This window comes from Gigantopelta aegis, unplaced genomic scaffold (genome assembly GCF_016097555.1).
Source record: "Gigantopelta aegis isolate Gae_Host unplaced genomic scaffold, Gae_host_genome ctg6400_pilon_pilon, whole genome shotgun sequence".
Taxonomy (NCBI): Eukaryota; Metazoa; Mollusca; class Gastropoda; order Neomphalida; family Peltospiridae; genus Gigantopelta; species Gigantopelta aegis.
Genome location: NW_024535011.1, coordinates 1 through 14768, shown reverse-complemented (window position 1 = coordinate 14768; position 14768 = coordinate 1). Strand labels below are relative to the sequence as shown.

Here is a 14768-nt window from a genome sequence, read left to right as displayed (position 1 = left end):
ATGGATAAATATAAAGTAAAATGGACAGATATATGATAGAGACGGGCTGATAAATATAAAATAACACAAAATTTATTGAATGAGGATTCCCCTCAATAATTACTGTAATTTGAGGTGATTTAATTAAATAATTATCAATTAATTCTCTCCAAAAACTATTAGATTCATTCAACAATTCTTGTAATGTGGGATTTGATCCATATATGCTGAAAACTGAAATATAGCAGTAAATTTATAATTAGTTAATTATAACTTACATCCTCAGGGGTATCCCCAAACAAAAAATCTCCAATCAGTGAAAAGGCAAAAAAAATAATGAGGACTTTCTTCCACCTAAAAAAAGGAGGATGCAGTCATTACCTTTAATTAAAGAGGAGTGGTCAAACCTGATTGGCTACTTTCAAAATTCTTTGATTTAAAATATTAGTCATTCGTTTCACGTCAATTTCTTCTGTACCATTGGACAACTTTTCTAAAACCTCCTTAACCCTGTAGAAAGTAAAGAACACAATTAAATATGGGGTGTCCTCAACATAGAGGTGTCCTCAATATAGAGTTGTCCTCAATATAAGTTGTCCTCTATATAGAGTTGTCCTCAACATAGAGGTTTTATAATATTCCATGCTTTGAATCAAAAAAAATATATATTTCAAATTTTTATGAATGTAACTTATTTTTTAAGTAACACAACATTTAAGATCAGCAATATTAATGTCAATTAACAAGGACTTATATCTCTAACTTCATAAAAAATTTCATACCATTTCATGGTATGATTCAAATCTTAAATTTTCAAAAACAATGTATTATATATAGTCTATTGTTTGGCCTTTTAATTCAAACAATTAAATTATACTAAAATTTAAAAGGTAATCACATAATAATTTCTTACTTGATGTTAATATTGACTAGCTTCTCTGTTGGGACACCTTCTAAAGTTATACCAAAGACAGTAACATTATTTTCTAATTGCAGAACATCAACATCACAACAATAGGGCTCTTCAATTTCAACAAGATCTCGTTGTAATGGAGCTACAGGTGTATCTGTCAAATATTCCATCAATACCTAATGGGAGTGGTCAGTAGGTGTGGTCAGACAACAACATTAACCCTTACTTCCATAGCTGTCATAGCATATCGTTCTTTAGCTTTTGGTCCACGCCATCCTATCCTGACCAAGCCATCGTCTTCCTCACTTGTTGGAAAAGGAACTTCCTCAACTTTAGTGCTCTCTAATGGATCAATAGGACTTTGCCATGGACGATCAAATGAAGAGAGTTGCCCCTATTATTAATAACTAATAGTTACATTACAATTTATTTTATTTACTTTGCTTAAAATTTTCTCTTCAAAAGGTTGTATTGCTTTAAATAGCTGATCAGGTTCTACTTGACCTGTGACTATTAAAACTAAGGTTGTCGGGGCGATAGTAACTATGGTGATAAGACCGCACCTTTTTCGTTACTTGTACTGGTCCTTATATAAAGCATACGACCACCAGTTTCAGACTAAGAGAGAGAGAGAACTGTTAAAGTACAATATTTCATTCTCTTACCTTATATCCACAGTGTCCAGGATACATTAACTGGACCAAATGGTAGTGTGTTAAATCTTCACTGGTATTTTCTCGAGCTTGCATTTCACAATACACAACACCAGCATCCTCTCCTTCACCATTAACATGATGAACTTCAGTAATATACGCTGCATCCTAAATCAAGTATAATCACTAATAAAAGACATGCTGTATTATTGAGGACACTTGTTCTAGTCTCATACTAATACTTTAATGTATTATATAACCTCTATATTGAGAACACTTGTTCTAGTCCCATACTAATACTTTAGTGTATTATATAACCTCTATATTGAGGACACTTGTTCTAGTCCATACTAATACTCAAGGTATTATATAACCTCTATATTGAGGACACAGTGTCCCATATTATCCACTATAGAAGGCTCTGCTATATATGTATTGTCACCACTAAGTTCAATACAACATCTTAATACATGTATTTAGAATATATATGTGGACTTGCAGTGAGTGTTGGATATAGGATATGGTCCAAGTATATAGGGAGAAGGTTAAGGAACCCTTCACTACCAGCTGTAGTGATTGTATAACATGTATGATCGACATCAGTCCATGCATTAGTACCCTGAGCTAGGCATCGATTAGCTAATAAATCGAGGACACCCTATTAATAAAAATTAATTAACAATAATTAATTCTATACTACCTTATAAGGATATTTTTCGCTTCCCATAAAAATCAAGTGCTCTAATGTGTGGGGAAGTCCATCATCATCATGAGCTTCAGTAGCTGAGTGGGTGGAACTTATTTACAAGCCACGCCCATTAATTATAATCTTACCTAAACAGAAGAATCCATTAACTAGTGGTCCTTCAACTTGAGCTAAGCATACTACAATACCAGTACGTAATGAACGATATTTTCGAGCTAGTACACCTCCTATAGTACAAGAAGCAAGCAATTCATATTCATATCCATCCATAATATCTCAAAAGTCGTGAAGAAGCACCCACGGAGATACCGTATATTTAATTATAAGTCCTCTTTCAATTTTTCTGAATGAGACTGTTACCATAATTCTAATTGTACGAATAGTAATTAATTTCTTGGGTGGGGTTAATAAACAACAAACAATACTGTCAGTGATGGCTGAACAGCAACAATGTTCTTCCTCAAGTAAATGTTGTCTCCCATCCTCTAACATTACTCCATTTCTTTATAGGTAGGTGATCCTGTTGCCATAGCAACACCAAGTGCTCCTACAGGTGCTGTCTCAACGTATGATACATCTTTATTGCCAAAGGAAAATTATAATTCTTTGGGGTACTTTCAAATAGAGAAAAGGATCGGACAAGGACAGTTCAGTGTTGTATTTAGAGCATGTAATGCGGTAGATGGTCAACATGTTGCATTAAAGAAAATACAAGTGTGTATCCATTGTTGTCATAGTCATGTCCATTGTTGTTTGTACATGTCCATTTTTATTATTATCAGTCCATTACTACTGCTATCTGTCCATTACACTCATTACATTACCACAATTACTTCTACAATTCATTTGTTGTATGTCCATTTTTATAACTATTCATCCATTAGATATTTGAAATGGTGGACGCTAAAGCACGTCAAGATTGTATCAAAGAAATTGAACTCCTGAAATCTTTAGATCATCCGAATATTATCAGATATCTAGCATCTTTTATTGAAAATAATGAAGTATGACATGTTTATAACGTTATAGTTTATTTATAACACTATTTCTCAGCTCTACATTGTGTTAGAATTAGCAGAGGCTGGAGACCTTTCTCGAATGATAAAACATTTTAAGAAAAGAAAGCAAACTTATTCCTGAAAAGACTATTTGGTAAGTTTTAGTCTAAAGTATTGAATGCTCTCAACATTTAGGACCCTTTTTATTCCCATATTAATACTAATACTATATTGAGGATACCTCTATACTAAGAAGTGTGTTCGCTATTGAGAGCAATATATCTAAATATATTAAGTATAGTAATCTAAACTTTTCATTTATTATGTAGGCGGTACTTTGTCCAAGTGTGTTCTGCATTAGAACATATGCATTCAAGAAGAGTGATGCATAGAGGTAATACCCTATCATTAACTGGGAGATATCTATTTATATTAACTTGACTTCACAGATATAAAAACCTGCTAATGTATTTGTTACAAGTACAGCTGTTGTTAAGCTGGGTGACTTAGGGCTGGGTAGATTTTTTAGTTCAAAGACAACGGCAGCACATTCACTTGGTAAAAAAATAGAATTTGTAGTTAACCTTCTCTCTTCCTTCCTACTCCCTCTCACCTTTATCGTCTTCCCTCCTATATCCTCTCTCATTCTCTCCCCCTCCCTTTTTCCCTCCCCTATCTCCTTCCCTTCTCCCCCTCTCTCACTCTCTCCCCTCCCTTCTTCCCTCCCCTCTCTCCTTCCCTTCTCCCCTCTCTCCTTTCCTTCTCCTCCACCCTCCCCTCCCTCTCCTTTTCTCCCTCATTTCTCTACTTGTACAGTTGGAACACCCTATTACATGTCCCCAGAGAGAATTCATGAAAATGGCTACAATTTTAAATCTGATATTTGGTCCTTAGGATGCTTATTATATGAGGTGCATCCATTTCTATAATATATGTCCATTACACATCTTTGTTTATTTTGTTTGATTCTCCCTTTACACTTAATTTATTCATCCATTTTAAACTATCATTTATCTATCTATCCATTTAAGATGGCCGCTCTCCAATCTCCCTTTTATGGTGACAAAATGAACCTGTATTCTCTCTGTAAAAAAAAATAGAAAAATGTGACTACCCACCTCTTCCCTCTGATATTTATTCAAAAGAAGTGAGTTAGCCCCTGTTATTGATCATATTAATTGTTATATCTCTGATTATAGCTGAGAGATTTGGTAAATAGTTGTATTAATCCTAACCCAGAAATCCGTCCAGATATCCAACACGTTTATGCAGTTGCTCAGCGTATGAGGACTGTTACTGCTGCCATGACGACACCCTCTGAAGCAAATGGATCTACACCTTCATAGTGAAACTACAGCAATAACCACGCCCCTTACCCTCCAATCCTGCATGCTTGTATTATATGACTAGCTTTATTGCTATATACAGATAAATTAATAACAGCAGTTATTTTTATATTATTTTTGTAGCATTTTTAGTGACTGTATTTAGTATACCGTATTCTCTAATTAATCGTATTTAAACTTTCGTGTGTTACCATGACGACCTAACATTAAGGTAGCTCCCATACAAATACGAAATGAGTAGAAAAGACCTGGAGAGTCTGGGCTCTCAAAGAGCTTCGTTATCTAACAATCCTCTCTTAATAGCAGTAAGAGAAATATTTATAAATAGTATGATAGCTTTATCTCTCTTCTTCACTAGTCTGAATTAGGTAAACCTCGAAGACGTTGTTTTACGCTACCTCCTGCAGAGTTTACATACGGTATGAGAAGCATCTGTTTTGATGGAGGAGCTTCTGAAGGTCAGTTCTAATGTCATGCCATAAATAAAACTCAAATGTCCTCTTTAAAACCAGCTCTTTCAAATTGGCATTCACAATACTCCTACTCAGCTGGTAGAAGAAAAAAAGCCGCCAGAAAAAGATTTTATAACCCTTAATTGTTTAGCTGCACAAAGTGGATTAACAACTTCTCATGAGCAGTCACAATTTCGAGCATGTCATGATATCCGTAAGAGAGACAAAGAAGGAGAGAGAAGACAAAGTCAGTCACAAAGACTGCCAGAGGATATTGCGTATGGTATATCAACAAGGTAAGGATGAATGCGTTATACACTATTGGATCCAATGTAATGTTTGTGTGAATAAAGAGGGCGTCCTTTTTAAAGGGGTACTAACACTACTGCATTAACTGATGTCCACAAGGACACCCTCTATGCTAAGGACATTGTTCCATAGTGTTCATTTAGTGACATTATCATATTTTTAGACCTTCTACTCCAATATTTGATTTGTTGGAGAACCGCTATCAAGAAAAGTGGCTGGCAGAAAGAAGAGAAATTGAAAGAAAACAAAGAGAGAGACTAAGCAGAAAGGTATATTTATAAAACATATTGGTACAAGATTGTGGCTGTCTCCTTTACAGAAACTACAGGGAAAAGTGTATGAGACACGAGCCTCGTTGCTACGGCGATATTCAGAACCAGTTGATCCTCCACCACTTTGGAAAATAAAACGTTTTACTACAGTAAGTAACTTGTCTGTCCTTATCAAATAGTAAGGCCTCTTTAAAGAGGTTCCACGTTAAAACACATCTATTCATTAAACAATCTGTCTGTCCATAGGTCAATGTATCTGTCCATTGAGTCATTAAAAGTATCCATCTATTTTAATTTATCTTTCCATTTTAGATTCCTGCTACACTGAACACATTTCAATCAGATAAGGAACGAAATATTGCTTTTACTAAACATATGTCAGACTCTACTGCACGTCAAGGGATGTTTGGTCATGGGATCTACCAAACTGTGTAGGACAACAAAGACTGTACTCTATGCACATTAACACATACTATTTAATATAATTTATTATACATAACATATTCACCTGATATGAATTATGAAAGCTATTGTGGAACCTGGACATTAGAATTAAGGACACCCTGTATATGAAGGACACTTCTTTTAGTCCAATACTAATACTTTAGTCTATTATATAACCTCTATATTCACAGCTGTTACCCAGAGAAGGTTATCCAAATTTTTTACCCCTTCGAATTCACTCTCTTATGTAAGCCGAAGTTACACATTGTGAATTGATAGTAGTGTTTAGGTAAGGATGTTTATTTGTTGTAACATAAAAAGTGACAATGATACTTTATATTAGTAATATGAAATTAACACAATAAAACAAATATTCTGACACAAGCAGACAACTATACTATTTAGTGTCACACTCAGTATTACAGAATTGTCAAATTTAGTTATCAAGTATTGCCTTTATTTTGGAATAAGGTACATCAAGACTATCAACACTATTTGTCTACACAAAACGTAATGCACAAAATAAATCTAAATTTATTAAAAAAAAAAATCCTTGTGTGTTGCCCAAACGATTCCTACTCGCTCACCCACTCAGGCTTCCACTTAGGCTCCAGGATTCCCTGCTATTGCTAGCTGGGACCGCCACCTGGCTTGGTAACCCTCGTCTTCGCGAGGTAATCCTGGCTGGAGCGTCGCCCTAACTTAAAACCAGCCGTACGGGATTCCAGCTCTTAGGGAATGTCGCATTCAGGAACCGGGAACCACAAATACACCAGCCTCTTCTCGTTTAAAGGGAGACTACCAGCCCTATCCTAGTCGGCCTTTCGGATACTCCGTAGAGTATGCTGGTAACCATCTCAGAGGTCTGATGCATTGCAGAACGCTGGCCCACAACACACTGGCACTCATGACTGTTTCAGTTTCTTTTTATATGTACGTCAGATTTTTCCTTCATGCTTTTGTGGGGCGGCAGCTGTACGCTTATGAATCTCATTAACAGCAACTATGAATATGATTACTAACGGCGACGAACAAAAAACACTTCAAAACTAAAGCTATACTTTTAATCAATGGACAAGAATAAAACTAGTCCTGATTAAGCAAACTAGAACAGCACTAGTAATTATAATAATTTTTATCATATTTTAATTTTATAGGGGCTTAAGAAATGAAAATCATTACCTAAACACTCTTCATTATCTTTTGTTGCTTCTATCTAAATTTATAACAGCTCCATTAGTTCCTCAAGTGCTCCAGCTTTGGATAACTTTCTTCAGCTAATGGCTGTTGACTTACCTTGTTGTAGCTATGATTAGCTAATTATATAGGGTCAACCTAAGACTGTCTATATAACAGTTAATACAAAAATGGACATTCATAATTTTATTGCATTTGTTACATGTCACTGTGATAAAAAGAGTCAGATAGCTGTTAAAAATATTACTGAATTGTAACCTGTTTCCATCCAGTCATTAGAAATTTGTTCTACTAGTTGTTTGTCCTGTAGTCAATAATAAACATTTTAAAATGTGATACAAGGCCTTACCTTGCATCAAATAATTCAGTTAAATTATTGACTAGTTTAACATAATACTCATGAACATCTTGGTATCTATCATGAACAAATGATTCATGCGTATCTGTTTTCAATAATAAGCTCTGATATTTATTGTATTTTTCTCTTTTACTTGATAGAGTTTGAACAAGAGATTCTGACAACAGTGTTGTTGTACCACTGTTATACCTGTACATTCTATATATGTTTAGTAACACTTTCAGTAAACATATTATTCCTGTGTGACAGGCTGACAGCATAAGTTTGTATCAATTTGAATTTTTTAACTTTAAAATATTACACCTGACTTTGTACATTCACAACATAAATGTTTGCTGGTTGATTACAGGAATTCTAAAAAAAATAGAGTGGTTCATCAGACACTGGAGGACACCACTAAGTAACATAGCAATTGCTAGCTTTGTTAGGAGGCTATAATTTTATTCCACATATATATAGTTTGCGCATGCGTGGGCCAGTATTGAACAAAAGGGTTAAAAATTGAAGACATAACCTCGAATGCAGCCATTATGAGCACTAATAAGGTCTATTACAATGATGAGGGGCGTGTCTTTTCCGACTTAGAGAGAAATGAGTACCAAAGGAGACTGGCTTTCTTATTCAGAACGTGGAGGTATCAGTGCACATCAACATCAGCCAGAAACATCTCTCCTACGTTGTATAAAAGTAAAGTTGTTCTCATCATACTGTCTTGTATTAACACCTTTATCTGTAGAAAATGTTAGGTAGGAGGCGTGGCTCTACTGTCAAAGTATTACTAGTTTTATTGTGTCTAACTTTGTTAGCTGTTTATTATGTGGTTGGATTAGGATCTCCATCAGAACATGCTAACATTCTCACTGATATCGATCATAAGACTAAACAAGGTTAGTACACACAGTTGCATATGATGGAACCTTTATATCAAGGTAGATGCTTTAATATATTGTATTGTTTTTGGTATAGAGGTCTTCTGAATATAGAGGACATTTTCCATGTTTGCTGTTTATAGTTAATGTGCTTTATCTAATTATACAGAGCATCCACAATCGAAAAGTAATATTGAAACCATAACATCATTGATAAGAACATACCCTCTCCAGACATTGGTCAAGATAAAGATGTTGTTTTAGATGGACGCCATTTTGTCCCAGTTGAGAGCAAGAATGAGAAAACAAAAATGAGAAAAAAGAGCTTCAAGAAAAAAGGACAATGCCGACAGGTCCACCTTTAAAAATGACACATAATGAACAACAAAAAGCAATAATTGCTGCTTTTAAACACGCCTGGCAAGCATATAAAGAATATGCTTGGGGTAAAGATGAATTAAAGTCCGTTTCACATCGAAGCAGTACTTGGTTTAACCTCGGTTTAACATTAGTTGATTCTCTGGATACCATGTGGTTAATGGGCTTAACTGAAGAATTCAATGAAGCAAGAAATTGGGTGGCCCATTCAATGGTCATAGCTCAAACAAAAGATGTCAATTTGTTTGAGACGACAATACGTGTTCTTGGAGGTCTCCTAAGTGCTTACCATTTAACAAAAGATAACATGTTCTTAGAGAAAGCAGTAAGTGCATTATTTTAACACTTTGTATCCCTGTGTGCAAAGGGTTAAATATACTTTTATTTTGTAGAGTGATCTAGGTGATCGTTTGTTGCATGCATTTGGTACATCTTCAAATATCCCATTCTCTGATGTTAACTTGTACACATTAAAACCACATGCTCCTAAATGGGGACCTGATAGTTCAGTATCAGAAGTAACTTCCATTCAATTAGAGTTTCGAGACCTCACTCAACTAACAGGACACAAAAAAATATCAGGAAGCAGTTGATAAAGTCATGGAAACTGTTCAGGTAGAGTTTTATCACAACCCTCTCTAGTAGACACATTACAACATTACAAAATATCCTTAGCATAGAGGTGCTTTGATATAATATAGAGGTTGTATAATACAAGTCTTGAATATAGCGTCCTTAAAAAGGCACAATGGAGTCGAAAACCTTATTAAAAAGACATCAGTTAATGTTCATTGTATATAGTCTCATTATTAATGAACCTCTAATAAGACAAGGGACCTTAAATTCTACTGCAAATAACATTTCTTTCTGCTATAGGCTCAAGCACGAAGTCACAATTTAGTACCACAGTTTATCAATGCACAAACTGGTCGATTAAGTTCAGGTACTTTAACATTAGGATCACGAGCTGATAGCTATTATGAGTACTTACTAAAACAATGGTTACAAAGTGGAAAGACAGAAGATAAGTAAGTCAATCCAATTCATGTACAAATGATGATGTATTTTTAAGGTTTCGTAACTGGTATTTGGACAGTGTCCAAGGTATCCAGGAAGTGTTGCTTTCTCACTCAGAGCCAAATAAATTGACATTTATTGGAGAAAAAAGAGGCAGATTCTCACCTAAAATGGATCATTTAGTCTGTTTTATTGGGGGCGTGTTAGCATTAGGGGCACATCATGGCCTACCCTCCTCACATTTAGAATTAGGAAAAGAATTAACTTATACTTGTTGGCAAATGTATGAACGCATGGCAACAGGTTTGAGTCCTGAAATTGTATACTTCAATACTAGTCCAGATAAGACTGACGACATTACTGTTAAGGTAAACTATTACAATGGAACCTCTCTATAGTGGACACTGTGACACTGTCCTTAGTATAGAGGGTCCTCCATACCAATGTTTAGTATAGGAATAGAACAAATGTCCTGAATATAGATGACCTTAATTCAGAGTGTCCTCTATAAGAGGTTCCATTTCATTATATAACATGTACTTATCTGTTTTTTCTTTAATAGGCAAATGATAGACACAACCTCTTACGTCCCGAAACTGTAGAATCGCTTTTTCGTTCTTTATCGACTTACAAAAGATCAACGCTATCGAGAATGGGGTTGGAAAATCTTTCAAGCATTCGAGAAATACACGAAGCTACCTAATGGTGGTTACACATCTATTAATAACGTGCAAGATACACAGAATCCAGGTTATAGAGACAAAATGGAAAGTTTCTTTTTAGGTGAAACTCTTAAATATTTCTTTCTCTTGTTCTGTGATGATGATACTGTATTATCACTGGATGAATGGGTCTTTAATACTGAAGCACATCCTCTACCTATATGGACAAAATGATATTGTTAGTATTTATAAATATTAAATATTTCAAATTAATACAAATGAACCATTTCACCAGTTCATGAGTTATTATATATGGATAATGTTAGCTCTATTGTGTGGGGAGGACTAAAATAAATAAGAAGAATATATCATATTATTTAGAATAGGATGTATTACTTTGAGGACTGCTTTGGTAAGTGTGGATACTCAATATCACTGAAACTAGTGATGTCAGAGCCTTCACTAGTTACTGGTAAAGTCACAGCCACTGGATGTGGGAGATGGTTACTTCTCTGAGCTGTCCTAGCTACAGCAAGTTGCTGTCTTGTTTCTTCAACCATTTGTCTTTCGACAGCTAATTCTGCTGATAAAGAAGCTACCTGTGCTCGACATCGTGCCACCCTCTTCTTGACGTGTTCTTTCCTGCTCTAGTAACTGCTGAATTTGTTCTCGAAGTCGAGTGATTTGTTGATCTCTTGATGCTAAAGTGGATGCGTGTGACTGAACTATCTTGTGTATGAAGTTTAGCTTGTTTTAATTCCTTCTTTTAAACGATCTACTTCATTTTGGAGTACATGGTTATGTTCTGAGACTTGTTTCACTTGCTCTTTAGCGATAGCCTCTCTTTGTCTGAGGTCAGTGAGTTGTGTATCTTTTAAAATGCTTTGTTGTTCTAGATGTTGTAGTCGTGAGGATAACTCCTGTTTAATTTGTTAATAATGATGTGATAATTGCATAATTATGACTGACTTTGTTAGGTGGGTGTGGCTTATAGATTGGTTGGTTATGTAATTCCTCTTGTAAATCTTGTATTGTCTAAGTACAAAGTGATAATATTAGAAACCTCTCTCTCTCTCTCTCTCCTCTCTCTCTCTCTCTCTCTCCACCCTCTCTCTCTCCCCTCTGTCTCTCTCTCTCTGTCTCTCTCTCTCCTCCTTCTCTCTGTCTCTGTCTCTGTCTTTGTCTCTCCCTCTCCCTCTCTCTCTCTCTCTCTCTCCACCCTCTCTCTCTGTCTACCTTTGTGACTGTGCATATTTTCCGTGATAGATCCTCCAGTTCTTGTGTTTTAGACCTCAAATCAGCTTGACGTTGAGCTAAATTTCGTTTCCAGTTGCAACCTTTTAGAAGTTGTCTCAGCTTGATGTTTACGAAGCAACTCATCTAATTCCATAACCTGTTCAGCTCGTTTGGCGAGATCTTTTGCATGCTAGCTATGGAAGACTCCATGTCCTTCTCTTCTGCTTATTATTAGATTGTGCCTGTTGTAACTATCTTTTAAATGTTGTTGTCTCTCTGTTTGTCAGCTAGTTCTGTCTGCAAACTAAATTTAAAAAGTAGATATCACTATATCATGTTATAGTGTCCATTTGTTTTTCTATCTATCCATTAAGAGTAGTAACATCCATCCATTTGTCGATCTATCCATCCATAGTCAAAGTGTGGTATTAATCAATCTACATGTATCTGTCCATCCATTCATAATACATCAATCCATTTGTTCATGTAGTATCCATTCAATCCATCTATCCATCCATTATACTACCTCCCTAACAGTAGTTGTGAAACGTTCTCTTTCACACCTCCAATCTTCAGAGCGTTGCTGCATTTCAGCTAACTGACGATTACATTGTTCCAGTCTCTTTTTCAAGTCATTTCTCTCACTTTTAAGGCGTTCAGCATCTCTCTCAGCCTCTCTTGTCCTCGTTGATGTTCACTCTTCAATTTCTGCTGATCTGATAGTGATTGTCGAAGCTGTAAAACCTCGCCCCCTAATTGGTGAGCTTGTAATGAGGATTCTTGAAGAGATGTGACTTGATGTGAGAGTGTAGATATTTCAGAATTAGCTCTCTCTAATTTTTCTAATAATTTTTGTTTCCTGCATTGCTTTCACTCAATTCATTTGATAACTTGGCTATCTTTTCTTCTCTGATCTGTTCAGCTCTTTTGTTTGTCGCTGTGCAGTGTCTAACTGATTTTTGAGTTGATGAATAACTTGACTACCTTGAAGTAACTGTTCCTTGCATTGTTGTAACTGATAACTTAGAGATGTCACCTGTAAAAGGTAAAGAGATGTGAGGAGTGAGATTAAGGAAGAAGGAAGACAAAGAGAGAGGACAAACCTGTTCTGAAGTTCTTTGATCTCTTTATCTCTTTGACTATTCCCTTTTTCCACTTCAGACAAACATTGAGTCAATTGATGCTGACAAGACTTTAATTCACGTTGTAGATCAGTCACTTTACGCTGACCTATTTCAGCTTCATTTTTAAGTCGTTCCATTGAGGCCCTGAAAAACAAATAAAACATTAACACAGCTATATGGAGGAAGTGTTCTATACCTGTGTGATTCTCTCTCACCGTCTAACTGTGGCAAGTAACTTTGATACATTATCTGAAGTAGTTTAGCCCTCACTCTGACTCCCTACCAGAAACATTCATTACATATACAATTATAGAGAAATAATAGTTACCTTTAAGTGATGTTCTAAGTTTGGCATTTTTCTTCATCTAACTTTACCTTGTCACTTTTAAGACGATGTAACTGTGTCTCCAAATCCTTACATTGTTCAGTATGTAATGCTTTAATACGACCTAATTCACTAAGAAAGAATATATTATATTTAGGAAACTAAAAAAAACATTATCAATAGATAAACATGACTCTATTATACCTAGCAGCCTTCTCTGTGCTTGATGGGAACTGATAGCATGACTGGCTTTCTCTTGTGCTAGTAAGGACCTCAGTTGTGTCAGGTCTTCAACGTGAGTCTCTGATAGTTTTGTTTTCTCTTGTAGTTGCTGTTCTAAAACAGTTACCTAATACAAATGAAAAGAGATGAATGTCATGTGACAATTATGTATCACTTTAAGTAAGACAAAACTAGTCACATGATAAGAGGAAGAAGTCACATGACAATTCCAGTAAATGTACTAACTGACCTCTTTTTCCAATTTTCTGATTTTTATTTTTGCTCTCTCTAATTCTACAGCTGAACTAGATCCAGTACTATCAAGGACACTGGAGTATGCAGAACTGAATGTACTACGTGTGGAAAATGTGAGAGGTTCTCTAGCAGACTTAACACTGGACAAACTGGTATTACTACCTGATAATGACCGGTCTAGACCTGTTTCACGAGGGTAGCTATTTCCACCAGTGAGGATTGGTTTTGATAAGAGGAGCTGTAAGCCTTTTGCTTCCACTAACAGCTTTATAATTGGAGAGAATATTTTCAGTTTTATTAGAATGTCTAGTATAGTGCTAATACTAGTTGATGGAATCCTCTACAACTTTGTGATGACAAAGGCTAAAAGAAATAATACCAATAAAATAAATTATTAATAAGATACAGTAAATTCTAACTAATTATCTTAATTAAAGGGGCATTCTTTCTTTAAAGAGGCTTATCAGTACTAGTTCAATTTATAAGGGATGTTCTTTAATAGGTGAGGTTTTATTGGAAGATGTAACTACTGATAGTCCTCAGATCTTGGTGGTATAACATAGTCATCATATACTGGTCTAGAGTTGTATATAGATAGCATCACTGACTATCTACTATAGTAGTAGACACTTTGGGGCTTGGAACATGGAGATATCCTCAATATAGAGGTTACTAAAATATTAACATGGGACTAGAATAAGTTCCTAATGTAGAGAGTGTCCTAATTACAAGTATAACTTACTCTGTCTGGTACATCTGCCTCTCTTGTTTGTTCTTTGTTCGCTTCAACACAAGCATCTCTTAATCGCCTACACATATCAACATAACCATATATGGTAATACTAATATAACCATTATAATACCTGCATTCTTCCTGTACATAAATAACTGATCTTGTAAGACTTTCTGACGAGTATCTCCATTCTTGTCTCTCTCTCTCTCTCAGTTGAAGGTGTTTGGACTAGGTGCTTTGGGGTGTGGTTTGAGGTGTGGGAAATTGAGTCTGACTTTTTTTAAGTCGCCCTTCTAAATTAATGAATCTAATGATGAGAT

General features: G+C 35.4%; 3 protein-coding genes across 3 annotated transcripts; 2 read left to right on the top strand and 1 right to left on the bottom strand.

Moving 5' to 3' along the window:
- Positions 1-257: 257 nt before the first annotated feature.
- On the bottom strand, positions 258-2521 carry LOC121366619 (uncharacterized protein C05D11.1-like; the record flags this gene model as incomplete). The annotated part of the gene is given in 12 exon segments (XM_041490990.1): positions 258-311; positions 313-333; positions 387-489; positions 893-1068; positions 1119-1286; positions 1332-1415; positions 1417-1458; positions 1460-1510; positions 1558-1713; positions 2045-2203; positions 2246-2328; positions 2380-2521. Coding segments are annotated over 12 exon segments (1239 nt in total), but the record flags the coding sequence as incomplete, so codon positions are not given.
- A 163-nt stretch (positions 2522-2684) lies between these two features.
- Positions 2685-4595, top strand: LOC121366617 (serine/threonine-protein kinase Nek7-like). The gene is given in 12 exon segments (XM_041490989.1): positions 2685-2715; positions 2766-2965; positions 3136-3255; positions 3305-3376; positions 3378-3403; positions 3579-3643; positions 3699-3703; positions 3705-3807; positions 4066-4160; positions 4281-4337; positions 4340-4396; positions 4449-4595. Coding segments are annotated over 12 exon segments (978 nt in total).
- A 4244-nt stretch (positions 4596-8839) lies between these two features.
- On the top strand, positions 8840-10787 carry LOC121366616 (endoplasmic reticulum mannosyl-oligosaccharide 1,2-alpha-mannosidase-like). Its single transcript, XM_041490988.1, is given in 7 exon segments — positions 8840-9199; positions 9267-9440; positions 9442-9489; positions 9751-9902; positions 9947-10259; positions 10454-10498; positions 10500-10787. Coding segments are annotated over 7 exon segments (1380 nt in total).
- Positions 10788-14768: the final 3981 nt, after the last annotated feature.